At 37.1% G+C, this 18,188-nt stretch overlaps 1 protein-coding gene across 1 annotated transcript in view; it reads right to left on the bottom strand.

The window, feature by feature from the left end:
- Positions 1-17,083, bottom strand: part of ACTR2 (actin related protein 2) — a 38,778-nt gene extending 21,695 nt beyond the window's left edge. The window contains exons 1-3 of the mRNA XM_080812918.1: positions 16,917-17,083; positions 8,892-9,002; positions 3,199-3,414 (exon numbers count right to left, since the gene is read on the bottom strand). Of these exons, the coding sequence (XP_080669044.1) occupies positions 3,199-3,414; positions 8,892-9,002; positions 16,917-16,964 (375 nt within the window). The 5' untranslated portion in view covers positions 16,965-17,083. The remainder of the gene's footprint in view (positions 1-3,198; positions 3,415-8,891; positions 9,003-16,916) is intronic.
- Between the last annotated feature and the right edge of the window lie 1,105 nt (positions 17,084-18,188).

Genomic DNA, 18,188 nt, shown 5'->3' with positions numbered 1-18,188 from the left:
TGGTCACAACCATGCTCATTCTCTGTAATCCAGGTGGGCTGGAACATCCTGTAGGACTTTTTCTGTCATCTACAGGGAGCACTGCTTGCCTGGCAGGGCTGACTACCACCCTGTAAATCTAGTGACCTAGAAATTTTATAAATGATCACAATGAGAATTACATAGGATTTAAACGTTATTACTCTGAAATACATATTCATCAATTAAGCAACTAGATATTCTAACCAGCTATTCTAATCTAGCCAGTACTCAATTAAGAAACTAGATATTCCGGGGCACCTGGGTGGCTCAGTGGGTTAAAGCCTCTGCCTTTGGCTCGGGTCATGATCCCAGGGTCCTGGGATCGAGCCCCACATCGGGCTCTCTGCTCACCAGGGAGCCTGCTTCTCCCTCTCTCTCTGCCTGCCTCTCTGCCTACTTGTGATCTCTGTCAAATAAATAAATAGAATCTTTAAAAAAAAAAAAAAAAAAAAAAAAAAAAAAAAAAAAAAGAAACTAGATATTCCAACCCGTATTTTATTCCATATCCCCTCTCCACCCAGGAGAAAATGGAAGCGTTAAGCTGTATTTGTGTTTGTCATCTTCAAAGTCCATTAGAACTTGTTTTTATTTGTAAGATAATTAGAAAGTATTTGTAGTACTAAATGAACTTACTGGATAAGATTAAAGTAGGGCATTACCAGTCACAGCCAAATTTGCACCCACAAGTAAAAAAGAATATTAAAAGAACATGAGACTTCATAGCACAGTGAGACCAATTCTTGTCAGTCTAGCAGATAAAAAAACAAACAAAACAAAACAAAAAACACAAACATGTCCTAGTCAAATAGCTAGCTAGTGGAAAACGCATCCAGGTATAATGACATCTTTCTAACTTTTCATCCGAAAGGAAACTTGGTTTTCATTCTGATGTTGTGTTGCTTTCCTAAGGTGGTTAACATGTGTAGGAGGAACCTTTTGGTTTAATGCAAAAGTACCTCTAACCTGATTTTACAATGCGCTACTAAAAATAAATACCAATTACAAATGACTACTTATCCATCACAAAAAGTATTAGTAGTTATAAATCATTTAGAAATAAGTTGCAACTAAAATATGAACTAATATAATAACGGCCATCTTTCACAGTTCTAGGGGTGGTCAGGAGGGGAAAAAAAATAGTAAGATATATGCCATAAGGAATGACATGGATTTTGTAACTAAAACCAGGATCTTAAATTTTTAAAACATTTAATATAAAACTTAAGCTTTAATCCAGAATTTAAAAATACTGTCTAGCAATAATCTCTTGTATAATCCTTCCAAAATTTCCACCAACAGCTAAATAGATGTAGAGTAGTATCTGCAAAGCTACTAAGACAGAAACAATTATTATAAGCTTTTACCTCAAATATAACAAGACAAAGTCATACAGTTCCTATCTCATATAAAACAAAATATAATGAAAGACAACCTTGAAAAGTTACTTATCTAAACTCTGAAGAATTCAGACCTCTCGCTCTCTGTACCTGCTTCCCCCAGGGCCCTTCATTCTCCTCTTGCTAACTCCCACCTCCCTGGTCCTTAGCCTTCCCACCACTTTCTGTTCCCACTTCCCTGGTGAACTGATTATCCATATCCTGATGATTCCCAAGTTTCTTTCTCTAGCCTCAGACTTTTCTTCTGAACTTGATCTTTTATAGGTTTCCCCGCTACCTGAAGGTAGAATATTCCTATGAAACCTTAAGTAAAGCTGAAATGTTGTAAATCAAAGAAGCAATTACCATTAGTTTATACAGAAAATTGAGTGTTCCCAAACCCCAAAAATAACCTCTCTTGGGCTTTTCTGATAACCTAGGACACATCTTGCTAATGGATGCACAAAATGAAACAAGATAAAGCACAGGTGCTCACACAGTTCAAAGCTATGGCGCCTTGATGCCACGATGCTGAGTGTCATTCCAGGGCCAGAGTTTGGCGTGGCCACTCTCTCTGCTCTGGGTGTGCGCTGCCTCTAACAGCCTGCTGTAGAAAAACTGCTGAATGCAATTTTTGCTTTTCTCCTTTCTCATTAAGTGAAAATCCTCTTCGGAGTTCTTCCAGTTAGTGAAAATAGGTACTAACGTAGGTCTCTGGTCAAAGTGAAGTGGCATAACATGAACTTTCAAAAAGTGGGGGATACCTCTCTCTGACATTTTTGACTGGATGTCTAATGAGGGCCTACCATGTCCAAAACTTAACTCCTGATCCATTGCCCTCAAATCCTGTTCTACTTATCTGAGTCTTTTCTCATCTCAGTTGATGGTAATGTTATCCTCTGGGTGCCCGTGCCAAAACCTTTTGAGACATCCCTGACTCTCCCCTCCTCTATTACCCATACTTAATGCATCAGAAAATGCTTTGGCACTTCCAAAATAGATTCACAGTCTGGCCACTTCTCTTTATGTTTGCTGCTATTACCCCGAATCCTAACCATCATTATCTTCTGCCTAGGTAACTGCAAGTCTTCAAACTTGTCTTGCTTCCACCCTTGCCTCCTTATGGTCTACTCACAACACAGCAGCCGCAGACACCTAAACTGGAGCATGTCCCTTCTGTGTGACAGCACCTCACTTCACTCAGAGTAAAAGAATAATTCTCTTTAAGGGCCTGTGAAGCCCTAGATGATCTGGCCCTATTATTTCCCTAACCTCATCCCCTACTGCTCCCCCATACTAGCCTCTTTGTTGACTCTCTAATATACCAGGCTTGTTCCCATTTTAAGATCTTCACACTGGCTAGCTACTTCCCTTGTCTGGAATGTTCTCCCCCAATATATCCTGGCTGATTCCCTTACTTTCTGTTTAAACATCACCTTCTCTCGATGCCTACTCTCACACCCTATGAAAAATGTCACCCCCTCCCCACTCCCCTTAACCTGCTCTTTCCCCCTCTTTAGCATTTATTATCTTCTAACAAACCATTCAGTTAATTCACTTTGTGGGCAGTGGAGGGGGGGGGTGTCACCTGCCAGAACAAGTTCCAAGGCAACAGGACTTGATTTTGTTTACTGATATATCCTACTTAGAAATAATGACTAGTTAGGTTCTCAATAAATAGGATCTGGGGGGGAAACAATTATTTTCATTCCCTTTATTCTTAATAACAATGGTAAAAGAACATCTGCTGTAACGTTACATCACAGAAACACATATATACACATCCCACTTAAAAACTTACCTCTACAATCTTCTCTCTGTTTTTGGTGGGGTTCATGGGAGGTTCTGTGAGTAAGATTTTACAATTTCTGGTATCTATGTTAAGTTTCTCTGGTCCAAATGTATAATCCCACAGGTGTTTCATATCATCCCAATTTCGTACTATGCCATTTTCCATAGGGTAGTTAACTTCTAACATTGAGCGTAATTCACTTGCCTCATCACCGACCATAAGATCCTAGAAAATTACAATATCAAGGCTTTAGGCCAAATTTTTGCGTAAAATATTTTCAGAAAATTACATTCCCATGATATTTTGGAAAACTTGGGAATAATTTAATTTTAATTTTTCTGGCACTTTCAGATAAAGTTCGTCATTCCACAAGTTTAAAAAATCTTTTCTTTCAAGAACAATGCCTTGGAGAGTTTAATCATGAATAATAAATTTTTATGTACAACGTGGTTTAAATCAATAAATGGACCTTACCTTCAATACATATGTTTCCAAAAGAAGAGCATTAGCACAAATAAACCCCACATTTTCATATTTTGGAGGGTTTTGTATGAGGTTTCATCTGTTTCTTTTGCTCAAATGTTCAAAAAATAAGGCCTGTGATATGTGAAATAGCACATCAGGGAAAAAAAAACTTGTAGAAAAATGCTCAATGCATGCAGCACAGTTCTTTGTACTAAATATTGAAATGGTAAGTGTAAATGATACGTTTTAATGTACAACAAAGCATAACAAAAAAAGTTAAAAATTAAATGACTTTATTATATTGTAATAATGCAGATATGCACCACATTACTTGCAAATTTCACAAACTTCCACCTGCACATGCCTCAGTTAGAACTGAAATTAAATTTCTATATATGTCTCACCAAGATCAATGGAAATTTGTAGACATACCAAAAATTAAGACATAGGGAAACAATGTTTAAAAATTAGCTCATGAGCAACATTTCCAACCTTAAAGTATAATACTGGAAAACTATGCTAGCACACAAGAAGCAGAGTACTCACAAGTCTTGTCTCCAAGGAGAGCATACTTAAGATGACCCACATTTGAAAAGTCAAATTTTGTATGTATAATAAGGCTAATGATGTCATAGAATTTAAACGTATTTTAAAAATCAGCTATTCAAGCTATTAAATAATCCTGATTTCTACATATACTGATTAATTCAACTTAAAAAAGCTATCAGAAATAGCTACTGTTTGCTACAACACTGTAAGTTTAAAACATGGGGAAATGAAAAGAAATGTTAAAATTCACATAAAATGTCTCAAAATAAGGTTTAAATGTATGTGAGTTTAAAACTTTTAAAAGTAACAATTTAAAAAAAGATCACAGGTAAACCAGGGTGAGGGCTCAAAAAAAGAATTCTGGAAAAATCCACTGAAAGCAACAACAAAAAGGAAAAACAAAGTTAAAGCAGATGCTAGAAATGTTACAAAAACTTCTCTGTCGCAACTAATTTCTTATAAAGTTAATTTACCATAACATAAATACTTGAATTTCTTAAATATTAACTGTTTAAAATAATCTGATAGGAAAATGTAAAATTAAAAATCTGCACCTGTGAATTCTAATCAATGACATGCATATTTTGAATTACTTTAAGAGAAGTACGTTGATACTTTGAAATACATCAAAAAACGAGAGAGACTAATGGAGGGATGAATAAATAAATATGTGGTATGTCAGGGGAGTAAATATTAGTTTTAGAATCTAGGTGATGGGTATATGGGTTTCACTGTAGAATTCATTCAACTTTGCTATACATTCTAAACATTTAATCAAATGTTGGGGGGAATCTACACCTACAAGAACATATATTACTCTTAACCATTAACAAATGGTTACATACATTACTTTTTAACTTTTTAACGATTAACAAATATAATACACAATTTTGTTACTGACTTTCCTCTAGAATGTATCATTCTATGTGTTGTACAAAGTTAATAAATTAAATAATTAGATGCCTTATATAATCAACATACATTCATAACTATACTTCATCAAATTTAGAATAAGTCTGATCTGATTTCATCAGAATATTTACTTCTATTTCCATGCAAGAATAGGGTTTTACATATGTCTGACCTAGTACCAATTCAAAATAAAAGTCTCATCTATCTACTTCTAGAGCATACATATATAAAGGATTAACTGAAAGAAACATCTAGCATTGAATATTTTATAAGCCCTCTGAACAAAGAGGAAGAACAGTTAAAATGGAAAACAGGTATTAACCTATGAAATTAGTACAAATATTCTCAAGTAGCTCAGCACCTAATCCAAAAATTTATCTGTTATGTAAAATATTAATTAAAAGAATCATAGAATATTCTTCCCTAGAATGTTTCAACTTTCAAAAACTACAAATGCCAAGAGCTTTATGTGACTTGCCTTATACCTCAGAACCTTAGGTTATTACCACCCATCCCACCCCTGGATTTAAAGCCTCAACTACTTGAAAGAATGAGAAATCACAGTAACTATATGAGACGCTCTTTCAAAGGCATTTATCTTTTATGAAAAGCAGGCAGTGTAGCTTTATTTGCCAAGAATTATTCTGAACAATGTCACCTCAAATTGGAAAACTGAGTGAACACTTTTTAAAACCACAATTAAATCCCCAAAAAGGAAATTCCATTAAAAAGTTTGTTAATAAAGCCTACACTGTTCTCTACAAGTATACACTTAATTCCCTTGAGATTTTAAGACTAATACACGATTTTTATTTAGTATAAATATAGGAATTTCCACATTTAAATGTTTTCATTTATCCAAAAGAACACTCTGCAAAGATACTGTTACTAGTATCAATACAAACACAAATCACTAAAAAATGCTTGATCTTTGTCAAAACTGCTTACAAATAATATCAAAAACACACAAACCTGAAAACACCTACTATTGAAGCACTTAAGGACTGTCACAGAAAAATATAAAGAGAGTGAATGTCTGGGATGCGCCCAGCTTCTAGTTCAAAAGAAAAAGGGTTCACACAATGGTATTTATTTAGGGGGAAGGTGTGTTGTTTATGGAAGTCTTGTAAGACTTTCACATTTTTCTTATTTATCCTCAGATAATGTTGTAAAAACCTGCTCATCAATAAAAATGGTATAAGAAACAAGTCAATCTCTTTTCCTCCCTTTTTACTATCTATAGTCATTGGCATATCAAAGTTTTACTCAGCTTATTACATATTTACTACCCAATTGGATGCAAATACATACAGACTATGATAGGCAATGTTTAATTTAACACTGACCAATAAAATAGATTTATCCAAATGTAACAACTTCACCATAATTCTCTGGATCACACGTATTCTAAATAAAGCTACTTGGTTTCTAATATTATGCACACCACATTCCATTTTAATTGTAACATTTGTCTACAAGAAACACAAGGAAAATAATTCAAAACTATGTTAGTAATTAGTTCTGGTTTGGTCCATTGTATGCAATCAGGAAAGTATAGGACTTAATTAGTTGCTACCAAATTGAAGCAATGAAAAAGGTTAAAAATCAAAGTACTTAAAATTAAAATATGGAATTACCCCCCTCCCCAATACTACAGGGACACAAAACAACAACTACTGTCCCATCAAGCAAAAGTGGAAAACAAACAGAGAGCATGTGTGTAACCTCACTTACCATCTTTTTGTTATTCTACTTCAACAGGTCAAGAAAGGTGAAGAGAGAGAAGGTAGAAGTAAGAGTCAGAAAAGGCCTAAATAAAATCCTCACTGAAATTTTTAAACATACAAGCAATAGAGACAAATTAGGTAGAGGTCAGATGCAGTACTATATTTTACGGAGTTAATAATTAGGGCCAAATTAACATGGACAGTTATTACACCTGAAAGAAAATTAACTCATTAAACAATTTAAATTTCCAGTTTTTAGTCTATCACCACATTTCAGCTAACAAAACACAAAACTGTAAGTCAATCCACTAGGCACAAGAATTCCAAAAAGTCAAATTTCTTTACTTCATTACTGAATTTAAGAACCTTAATTAAGGAAAATAAACAACAGAAAAGGTCTAGTTGAGTAGGTAGAGGGTGAGTTTAGAGTGGTTTTTTCCCAAGCTCTAGTAGTCAAGTTAAATTTGACACAGATTTTTTTACTATTTTCTACTGGAAGAACAAATTAACTTGAGAGACTTAAAAGACTGAGCAGATTGAACAGAACTGAGCCAACAGAACACAGAATGACAAACCATACAAGCAAATGCTACTGGGGAATTCCTTAGCAAAAATGTCTTAGAATATAGGCTAGTGTCATTTCTATCACTTGGCCTTAAAAAGCAAGAAAGTGGGAGTGAAAAGATATGTAATCATTTGTGCCATGTTAGAGACTAAAATGGTTAATATGTGATGTATCTGTACACCTCAAAAATGTTATTCTCCATAAAGTAGATAAAAAAGACAATCTTTAAAAGCCTAATACTGAATAAAAACTGTGATTTCCAACTTCATTTAAAACGTTTGTCCTTATCACTGGTATTGGCTAAATTTTAGGTCATTCATTTAAGATTAAATTCAATCAGAATGAAAAGCATTCACAAAAACAGAAGGTATCCCCCCCCAATTTCCCAAAAGAAAAGACCCTGAAAAAAAAAAATCATTTTGAATGTCCCATTTGATTGTAAACAGAGGCCAGAATCATTCACTACTTTAAATCTTTAAAAATTTAACCCGGAACCTCAGTTTTGGTTGGCATCTATACTCATTATGTAACTCAATTCTCTAGTACCAAGAGCAGAGAGCTACCAAGTAGCAAGTCTCTCTCTCTAGCTATTACTACCTTCCTAGATATCTCAAACAAATGTCTCAAAGAGGTAGTACACTTAACTCGTATTTCAAATGATTCATAATCTAACTGAAGTTCTATGAAAGACTGTCCAGATAGGATCAACAATGCTAGCTTGTTCACAAATAATTCAGTAAAACGGCCCTTAAATTTGACTGCATTTTTAATAATCTCATCCCTAGACCACCTAAAGAATTTAAGTCAATTGGTGACCACTGTCCTTTTGATTGTTCTGGTTTTTTTTCTTTTAAAATATTGTAATTCCCACTTCATTTCCAGGCCCTTTAATACGGAGAAAAATCTCTCATCCTTAATGTCCAATCTCTCACGTTAAATACATGACAACCTTCCTCCGCTCTCCTTACAGTAAGAGAAATAATGCAATAATGCAAGGCCAACTCAAGATGTGCACACCTTCTTCCTGTACTTTATGGAAATCAGTTACTCTATTAGTGAAAAAAAGAACCAATAAAATGTATACCCTGTGTTTTCCTGACTAGCTATATTAAAAAGTAGGAGAATCAGACCATGAGAAGGAAGAAAAAGTCTTAGGTCCCAACGAGACACTAACATATAATGAAAAATATATAGAACTGAAAGACATAAAAATATCAGGCTGATTTCTTTTAAACATTATATGTAATAAGGGCTTTAAGTCCCTAATACAATGTTCACATCAACATAAAAATCTTACTAAGTTTTATTCCATTCAGAGAGTAATGGCCTATCAGTTTTTGTGTCTTTCTTCAAGTGTTGTTATAAATTAAAAATACAAGAAATTCTGCCTCTTTGCTTATCATGGTATCGTTATCTTAAAACTACTTAATTCAAAGAACACCCCACAAGTTTTAATCCTCATTTATCAATAAATAAAATATTACCTTGATTTCAATGTTTCCCACTTTGGTGGTTGATCTGATAATAGGTCTTCCAACCAAAGCTGGGAAGATGTGTTCTGGAAAGTTAGAGCCTGCATATCCGCACTTCACAAACTGAAAGAGAACAGTAAAAATGGGTTAGTGTCAAGGTATTTACCATGTCCATTTAAAGAGAGCATCTGGAAAATACCACCTCACATTTATACAATATTTTAAACTTCTGGTGCTTTCAAATTATCCGAAGTAGTCACCCAATCTATTCTATCTTCCTTTTATTTCCTTTACGGCATTGACTACTTCAGAGTTCATGTTTATTTACCAGTTAACTGCTTATTTAGTGCGCAAGTCTCCCTACTACAGGGAAAGTCTCAGAAAATCAGGGAGCTTAAGCTGGGCAGTTCATGGTGGAGCCCAACGCCTCAAAGAGATCTCAGCACACAGTGGTCACACAAGTGAGAGACAGATTCACTCAACAAATGCTAAGAATTTTTAAAAAGAGAAATGTTAGAAACTGAACAGAACTAATGCTTCAATTATCTTTGGCAATTCACTTAAGCAACATTTACCAAAATGGGGGAGAAAATGGCATCTGGACTAGCATCATATTAAAAAAAAATAATTTGGGCATTTTTGACTGTTTACACTTTTATATTTAGATAAATGTATTTAGTGATGCCAGGTAACCAAAATTTTATATTCAGATAATGTAATTCTCCAGTGAGGGCATAACACTGACCCTGATAATACTTGTAGGAAACTGATACACTTCAGGGAAATACACATCAAAACCACAATAAGATACCACCTCACACCAGTCAGAATGGCTAAAATTAACAAGTCAGGAAATGACGGATGCTAGTGAGGATGTGGAGAAAGGGGAACCCTCCTATACTGTTGGTGGGAATGCAAACTGGTGCAACCACTCTGGAAAACAGCTTGGAGGTTTCTCAAAAAGTTGAAAATAGAGTTACCCTACGACCCAGCAATTGCACTACTGGGTATTTACCCTAAAGATACAAACGTAGTGATCCGAAGGGGCACGTGCACCCGAATGTTTATAGCAGCAATGTCCACAATAGCCAAACTATGGAAAGAACCTAGATGTCCATCAACAGATGAATGGATAAAGAAGAAGTGGTATATATACACAATGGAATACTATGCAGCCTTCAAAAGAAATGAAATCTTGGCATTTGTGATGACGTGGATGGAACTAGAGAGTACTATGCTTAGCGAAATAAGTCAATCAGAGAAAGTCAACTATCATATGACCTCCCTGATATGAGTAAGTGGAGATGCAACGAGGGGGGTTTGGGGGGTTGGAAAAGAATAAATGAAACAAGATGGGATTGGGAGGGAGACAAACCATAAGAGACTCTTAATCTCACAAAATAAACTGAGGGTTGCCAGGGGGAGGTGGGTAGGGAGAGGGTGGTGGGGTTATAGACACTGGGGAGGGTATGTGCTATGATGAGTCCTGTGAAGTGTGTAAACCTGGCGATTCACAGACCTGTACCCCTGGGGCTAATAATACATTATATATTTATAAAAAAATTTAAAAATTATTTAAAAAGAGAAACTGATACACTAAGAGACTTAACAACTACAGTAAAACTGAAAATAGAACCAAGGATTTTTAATTCTTGTACCAATAATACAGCCTGTTCAGTCTTATTTTTAAGAGCAGACATTGCAAGGAAAATGCAATTAAAAACTTAAGGGCAGGAGGAGGAAGCTACAGACCAGGAAATGTAATCATAGTCTCTACCTTCTTCCTTAACAAGTCTTTATTCATGTAAGTTATATTGTACAAGGATTTTTGTGTCTACTGATAAATCCCAAGTGCCTAGAACAGTGTCTGGCACATAGGAAGTGCATCTATATAACTGACCAATAAAAATTAAAAATTTTGCTGTTGATTTGGAAGTATGATACCATGATTATTTTATTTTTTAGTTTAATTTTTTATTCTTTTAAGATTTTATTTATTTATTTGACAGAGAGAGATCACCAGTAGGCAGCGAGGCAGGCAGAGAGAGAGAGAGAGGAGGAGGCAGGCTCCCTGCTGAGCAGAGAGCCCAATGCAGGACTCGATCCTAGACCCTGAGATCATGACTGAGCTGAAGGCAGAGGCTTAACCCATTGAGCTAGCTACCCAGGCGCCCACCATGATTATTTTAATACAGAGAATTTGTTTCATCTTAAGAAAAAGTACATTGTTTCATGGCTCCAGGTCCCATACATTCTATGAAAAGAATTAAGGAGAAAAACAGTATCTGAGTGTGACACATGACAATAATAAGAATGTTGACAGAAACTATTAACCTACCCCTTGACAGAAAACTACTGTGTACAAAGAACTGTTTTATTTGATGGTGGTAAAACTTAGGAATGATCTTAAACTTACTGACTTCTGACTAACCCCACCAAAATATCGAATTTTCATATTTCTAAGATCTTTATACCAACCTTGTTGGAAATGCTGATGAACCACATTTAACTATAAATAGCCTAGAACATTCTGCCACCCAGAATTTGAAGTGAATTTCAAGTCTTTTATAAATAGAATTTTAAAAAATATATTAAAGTCATGACTTATGCTGATTAAAGCTCTGAAAAATCTGTCTGAAATACCACCTGACTTCCTATCCTTCCAGTTCACATTTACATTCTAGAATCTCCATAAAACATACTGTCCATATACATGTTCTTCCAAACCCACAAAACCTAGTCCTGGTCAGTTAACCACTAAGTCATAAAGGCTAGGGTATTTTTCAGTTACAGCTACCTGTTTCTAAAACTATGATATAATTCTTATTGGATTATCTTCCAAGGCAATAGTAGGATATGATGGCATAAGGAATAATTTTTTTTAAGGTTTTATTTACTTATTTGGCAGAGAGAAAGAATACAAGCAGGGGAAGCTGCAGGCAGAGGGAGAGGGAGAAGCAGGGAGAAGGATGTGGGGATGGATCCCAGGATCCCTGGGATAATGACCTGAGCCACCCAGGCGCCCCCAACCATACCCAAATTTCTATATGAATAACATTTGTCATGATCATCAGCCTAATATCAACATAATTTACCTTATATTCCAAATACAGAAAGCAAATACAATGCAGATATTAAATTCTTATGTTTACCTCAAAGTAATGAACAGGTAAGGACACTGGATGGGTCAAAAGTGTCCATTCCAGGCTGAAAATGCTCCCTTATATAGTTATAAATGTTTTTAAAGAAAATTATAGAATGACTGAAAAAAGAATCGACAAGTTTCCAAGGACCATCTTCAGCATATTAAATATAAACAAATGATTTAAGAGAGAAATACAATCTAAAATTGAAGGTGGGAGGACGAGCCTGGCATGGGAAATAAATCAAATCCTGGTGCACGGAGGAGGCTATGAAGGTTGACATGTTTCCCCTCTCATTCTGAGCTACACAGACTCAGAAACACACAACATGGCAAATGCATAAATAATCACATTTGTCAATGTTTACTGATTATAAATGCTCATATGGGTGGTTTATAGCTTAAAATTCTCGTTTGAGCATATTTTTGTTTGTTTGTTTGTTTGAGCATATTTTAAGGGATGAAATATTTGCCATGTGACTAAGGTAAAAAGATATCCCTGAAATAGGAGACTCCCTGAAACTATAAAAACAATAATAAACTCATTTATTCCTTTGCTTTACAAAATAAGGAAAGTTGGCATTTAATTCAAATTAAACATACCAATCACTTATTAATGAAATTACTTATGCAGTTTAAGCAGTAGCTTACTGCAAGCAGATGCTGCTTTAATAATCCAGTGCCAGAGGGACCTGGGTGGCTCAGTGGGTTAAGCCTCTGCCTTCAGCTCAGGTCATGATCTCAGGGTCCTGGGATCTAGCTCTGCATCGGGCTCTCTGCTCAGCAGGGAGCCTGCTTCCCCCCTTCTCCCTGCCTGCTGCTCTGCCTACTTGTGCTCTCTCTCTCTGTCAAATAAATAGATGAAATCTTAAAAAAAATATAATACTCCAGTGCCAGCACTCCTACATGGTATTAGATACTCGGTCAAAATGACAATAGCTGCACTATTTCATATTATTTCCAATGTGAGGGCATTAATAGCTATAATAACAAGAGTTTAATTATAATAATCTATTTTTAATAACAGAAAAAGAAGACAATTTGACACTTCCTTTCTTGCAAACAGTACCTTTAAAAAAAAATCTAATTCATGTGATAAAATGCAAAGAAAACAGTCTTTTCCAAGCTACTCATTTGTTATCATTTTAATCCTTGCAATACCTCCCCCAGTCTAATCATTTTAAGACTTGGACTTAGTTCTCTCATTGTGTGCAAGAAGGTTGTGTTTAAGAAATAGATTTTACCATATATAGTTTCCTCTTCATAGCACTGTGGTTTGAACTGACTCCCTTACTTGCCACTGAGTCATCAATGTTCTTTCAAGCAAAAATGAAGAAAAAAATCCAACTACATTTGCTTTAAAAGTATCTTTCTCCCCTCAAAAAATAAACTGGGATTTATACAGCCCCATTTGAGCTTGTTTAATTTGTATTTTTCCTTTATTAATTTAATCTGATGGTATGGATATATTCATTAATTTAATTGCCTAGTGATTATTCTCATCTTAAGCCACAAAAATATTTTTTCTATTTCAAAGCATTTTGCAGAGTGAAGCCAAATTTGTTTTTGGTTTGTTCCTACTTCAAGCACTCCTAAATTCAAAATATAAACTAGCACAAATCTGATAAAGCACAACATAACAACACATGTGAAAATTATAAATGAAAGCATAATTATCCTACCACAAGAAGCTACTTTGTATCACTAGACCCTAAAAATTGTACCAGTCATACAGTAAGCACAGGAGTCTTTCCTGTTGGTGAACTAGCTTAATGCTGATGAAATCACCCAAGTTTGGTAACAATGCACTCCAGGGACCTGGGCCCAACTCTTGAAAAACACCTAAACCTAAGCAGATCTCCAGATTTTCACCTGTGTGGCCATTTTCAGTGGTTCTATTTAGATGGAAGCTCTCTTTTAGGTTTGAATGGTTATGAAGATGAAATGCATAAATTATTGGAATAAGTTTCCCTCCTCTAGGCCACCCTAATGAGAGAGACGCCGTCTAGTTGAGAGCTAGTGAGGAAGAGAAGCAGGACCAACATTTGACATGTGATCGTAAGACTCACCCACTCTTAGAGCATTCCAATTAGGGCCTGCCAGCGGGGATAAAAAAAAATCATCAATTTCTCAAATGTCTATAAGCCTAAAACCTAAAATGTGTTAAGAGACCAGTTGCTTTACGGTAACAACTATTTATACAAGTTTTTAGAAACTAAAATTGAACATCTTCTGTAATATTTAGTTGTAGATAACTCAGTATAGGTTCAGGTAACGAAACAAAATCAAGAGGACTATGAAATATAAGCAGTAAGAAATATAGAATTTCTGTGTTTGGAATCCTCTAAATTTTCAGATATCACAGCATTCCTAGCTACATATTACATCAGAACTGTCTCTTCATTTGAAGCCAATCATGTCTATAGAAAATCTGGATAAAATTTTTCATTTGAAGACAATCATGTCTATAGAAAATCTGGATAAAATTTTAAAGTAACTAGAAATCTAACACTAAATACATAAATTTTGTTCAAATTAACTACCTTTTTCCTTTACTGATCTCTTAAGGTACAAGATTCTTAAACTAAGGATTAGCCATAAGCCTAATCAATAACATACAATCAGCTTTCTAACTCAGGTAAACTAATGAAATAGTAACAAAAATGAACTCATGGCTAACATTCCTATTCTAACTGAATATCAACAAACTCACACACTACAAATACAGAGCTCGTTACCCTTCGAAGAGGAGGAATCACTGAAATATAACTGGCTCTGATTTCTAAAGATTATCAGACATATTTAAAAAAATATTTTAAATTCAATTTTTAAAGCTTTAAATTTTTTAGAGGTCAATTTCAGACTACAGGGGGAATCAGGCTACTTTTTTTTTTTTTTAAAGCATCTTTAACTGGGTTTTAGCTGTAAAAGCAATAAATGTTTATAGTTAATTTGGTTTAAAGATAGTCTCACATGTTTTGTTAAAAAAACAAAACAGAGCACTTCCCAATAATTCAGAAGAGTCATGAAGTCTTTCCTATCTTCCCTCATTCTTATCCCCCAGGCTCGCAGGTAACCACTACAAACATATCTCTCCCTCTAAAACTTCATGTACAAGTTCGTGCACAGATAGACATATTTAATAAAATAAAGAACATTCACATAAAGGAGATCATTCTAAAACTTCTTTTTTAACTTAACAATAAACCTTAGATATTTCCACAGTGGTGAATCTGCCTTTTTTTTAAGTATACCATTCTGTATGGATGTTTCCACGGTGGTGAATCTGCCTTTTTTAAAAGTATACCATTCTGGATGGATGGCCCATTATATGATAACCCTTATTACTCTCATGTTTTTAATTTAGTTCATATAAAACTAGTGTGATCATTTCTTGTAAAAGTCTGTAGCACAATAAGGGCAGTATTATGCCAGTAAATATCAGCTCCTTTTTTCCCCTCAACAATCCACTTTCCAAAATGTTTTAATGTTCAAGTAAAATCTGGATGCCTGGGTGGCTCAGTGGGTTAAGCCTCTGCCTTGGCTCACTCGGGTCATGATCCCAGGGTCTTGGGATCCACCCCATATCAGGTGCAGGGAGCCTGCTCCCCCCTCACCCCCCCCCCCACCCCCGTCTCTCTGCCAGACACTCTGCCTACTTGTGATCTCTGTCTGTCAAATGAATAAATAAAATCTTTAAAGAAAAAAAAGTTCAAGTAAAATCTTTTTTTTTTCAGATGTACAACATAGTGACATATAGGACATATATGACAACTATATGTTATGCTATGCTCACCGTGGGTGCAGCTACCATATAATGCTATTCAGTACCTCTGACTATATTCCCTAAGTTGTACCTGTCATCCCCGTGATTTACTCACTCCACAACTGGAAGCCTATTTTAATTCATATGTCACATTTATGGAAAAAGAGGAGAAAAGTCACAAAATATTGCAACCCCAAAATGGTTAGAAATCATTGTAATGCAGGGGGGAATGATCACTATAGAACTCATCCCAATTAAGTAACATTTCTGTCTTCCAATGTTCTACTCTAAGTTTTTTTTTAAATGGGGGCGGGGAGTTGAAAGCAACAACTTTCCATTGATTTCTAAATCACTGTTTTAGTCAGATTTTTACAATCATTTGCCTTTTTGAATCTTAAAGACTAACATGATCTGTGTTCTGCATCTAAGGAAAAAAATGGGGGGAGGGAGGTAACAAAATTGGTTAACTCCCCCCAAGGTCCACAATTTAACACCTGGGCCTTAAAGTGGTCTTCGATCTCCCAAGATCAATAGAACATACTGTCTCTGCGGGGCTGCACCGAGGCCAAATTCCCAGCATGCAGAACAAAAAGTAAATGATGCTTTGCTCAACTGCACCCCCCCAAAGCTGCGAAAGGGCTGCGGCTCGTTGCATGACAGCACTTCCCTTTTTCTTTAAACCCATTTCCTGCCTCCCGTTCGGTATCGTCAATTATACAGGAAGAGGAAGGCCTCTGGGTCTTTCTCCTTTCTACAGAACCGGTGACCCTGGGGAATGGAACACTTATCGAACAAACCTACCCAGTCTTTTACCCCTCCAGCCCTTTAGCCAAAGTGTCCCCATTCGGGCGCGGCGCCTCCCGCCGCCGGGCAGCAAGCTGGATCCCCCCGCCAGTGTCGGCTTTTCCCACCGCCTCACCCCGAGTCGTGGAGGTGGCAGGCTCGGGAAGACCAGAATGGGATCCGTCCGCTCGCTCCCCAAGCCCGCGAAGGCCGGAAGCGCTGCCCCGCGCCCCTTGGTCCCGGCGGCCCGAGGGCCCAGGGGTGCAACCCCGAGCACCGAGGGCCCACGCGCCACTAGCACATCCCCGCCCCGGCTTGTGGCCACGACTTCCCCGCCGGCGCTTACCCCGGTGCCGTTGTCGCACACCACCACCTTCCTGCCCTGGCTGTCCATCGTCCGTTCGGAAGAGAGCCGCCGCCGCCGAACGACCTAAGCCCCTACTACCGGGCCCTTTCCTCTTCCTCCTTCTTCGCGGCCCCTCCTTCGGCCCAACTTTCTTCCCCCAACCGGAAGTCAACGCCCGGCCCCACCCGCCATTTAAGATACAGCCTGCACGGAAGGGGTGGGGATGGGAGGGAGGAGGCCGAGACTGGCAGTAGTGAGACCAAATAAGAGACGTTTAAGTTCGAAGCCCCGCCCACAACTCCTGTTTCAGCTTCGGCTCCCTCTCAGCGGTCGCGGTCACCGCCCACCCGGCTTCTTCCTTATGGCTTCTAGTTCCTGGAGCTTCGCGGGGCTTTAATGGCGGCTGATCTAGGGGACGTTGAGGCCCAAGGTGCTGCAGGAGGTGAGGGCCTCCCTTATCCGTCTGCCAAAAAGAGGCAGGCAGGTGAAGGACACTGGATCTGTGCGAGATAGCAGCGGAATGTAGAGAGGAGACAGCCTGGAGGGTGGAAGGCAGGTGAAACAAACCTGGACATCTCTGTTGAACCCACCGTTGAGCATGGTTTGGTGTGTCATGGCTTCTAGGGCTCTTCAGGGAACAGAGCTGGGATGGATACACGCATATGAAGTCATGTGTTTATACTGATACCTCCAATTCCAGCCCAACCCTTTTTTTGCCCAATTTGTCCTTAGTCAAGTGAGCAGGAGTAGACACCTATCTTTTCAGGCCCCTTGCTCACCAGTTCTCTTCCAGCAGCACCATGTTCCTTCACACCTCTTCACTGTATGGACCTGTTTGAATCCAGAGTCTGGACTTTGAAATCAGACAGCCTCCGCTTCAAATATGGCTCTGCCACTCAAGGATTCTGTGATTTGGATTTATCTTTGCCTATGCATACGAATACTAATCTCTACTTCCACGGGTGGTTGTGAGGGTAAAATTCTATGTATGGAGTATCTATTCAGTGGTAGTTATTGATTATTATTTACATACTTCTAAATGTATAGTTCTTTCTACCTATAATGCCTCTCCTTTTTTTTTTAATCAATCAGGAGACTTCTCATGCACTAAGATCCAGTTGTCACATCTATGAAGACTTTGCTGATAACCGTCAAGAGGCTCCTTACTCTTTCTTCACTAATTAGTTTACCATGGACATATGAATAATATTCTTGTGCTTTTGACATTCAACAAATATTGGATGAGTGATATTAAAATTTATCTTGAAGAAA

This window comes from Martes martes (genome assembly GCF_963455335.1).
Source record: "Martes martes genome assembly, chromosome: 9".
Lineage (NCBI taxonomy): Eukaryota > Metazoa > Chordata > Mammalia > Carnivora > Mustelidae > Martes > Martes martes.
This window is presented reverse-complemented; position numbering and strand designations above follow the sequence as displayed.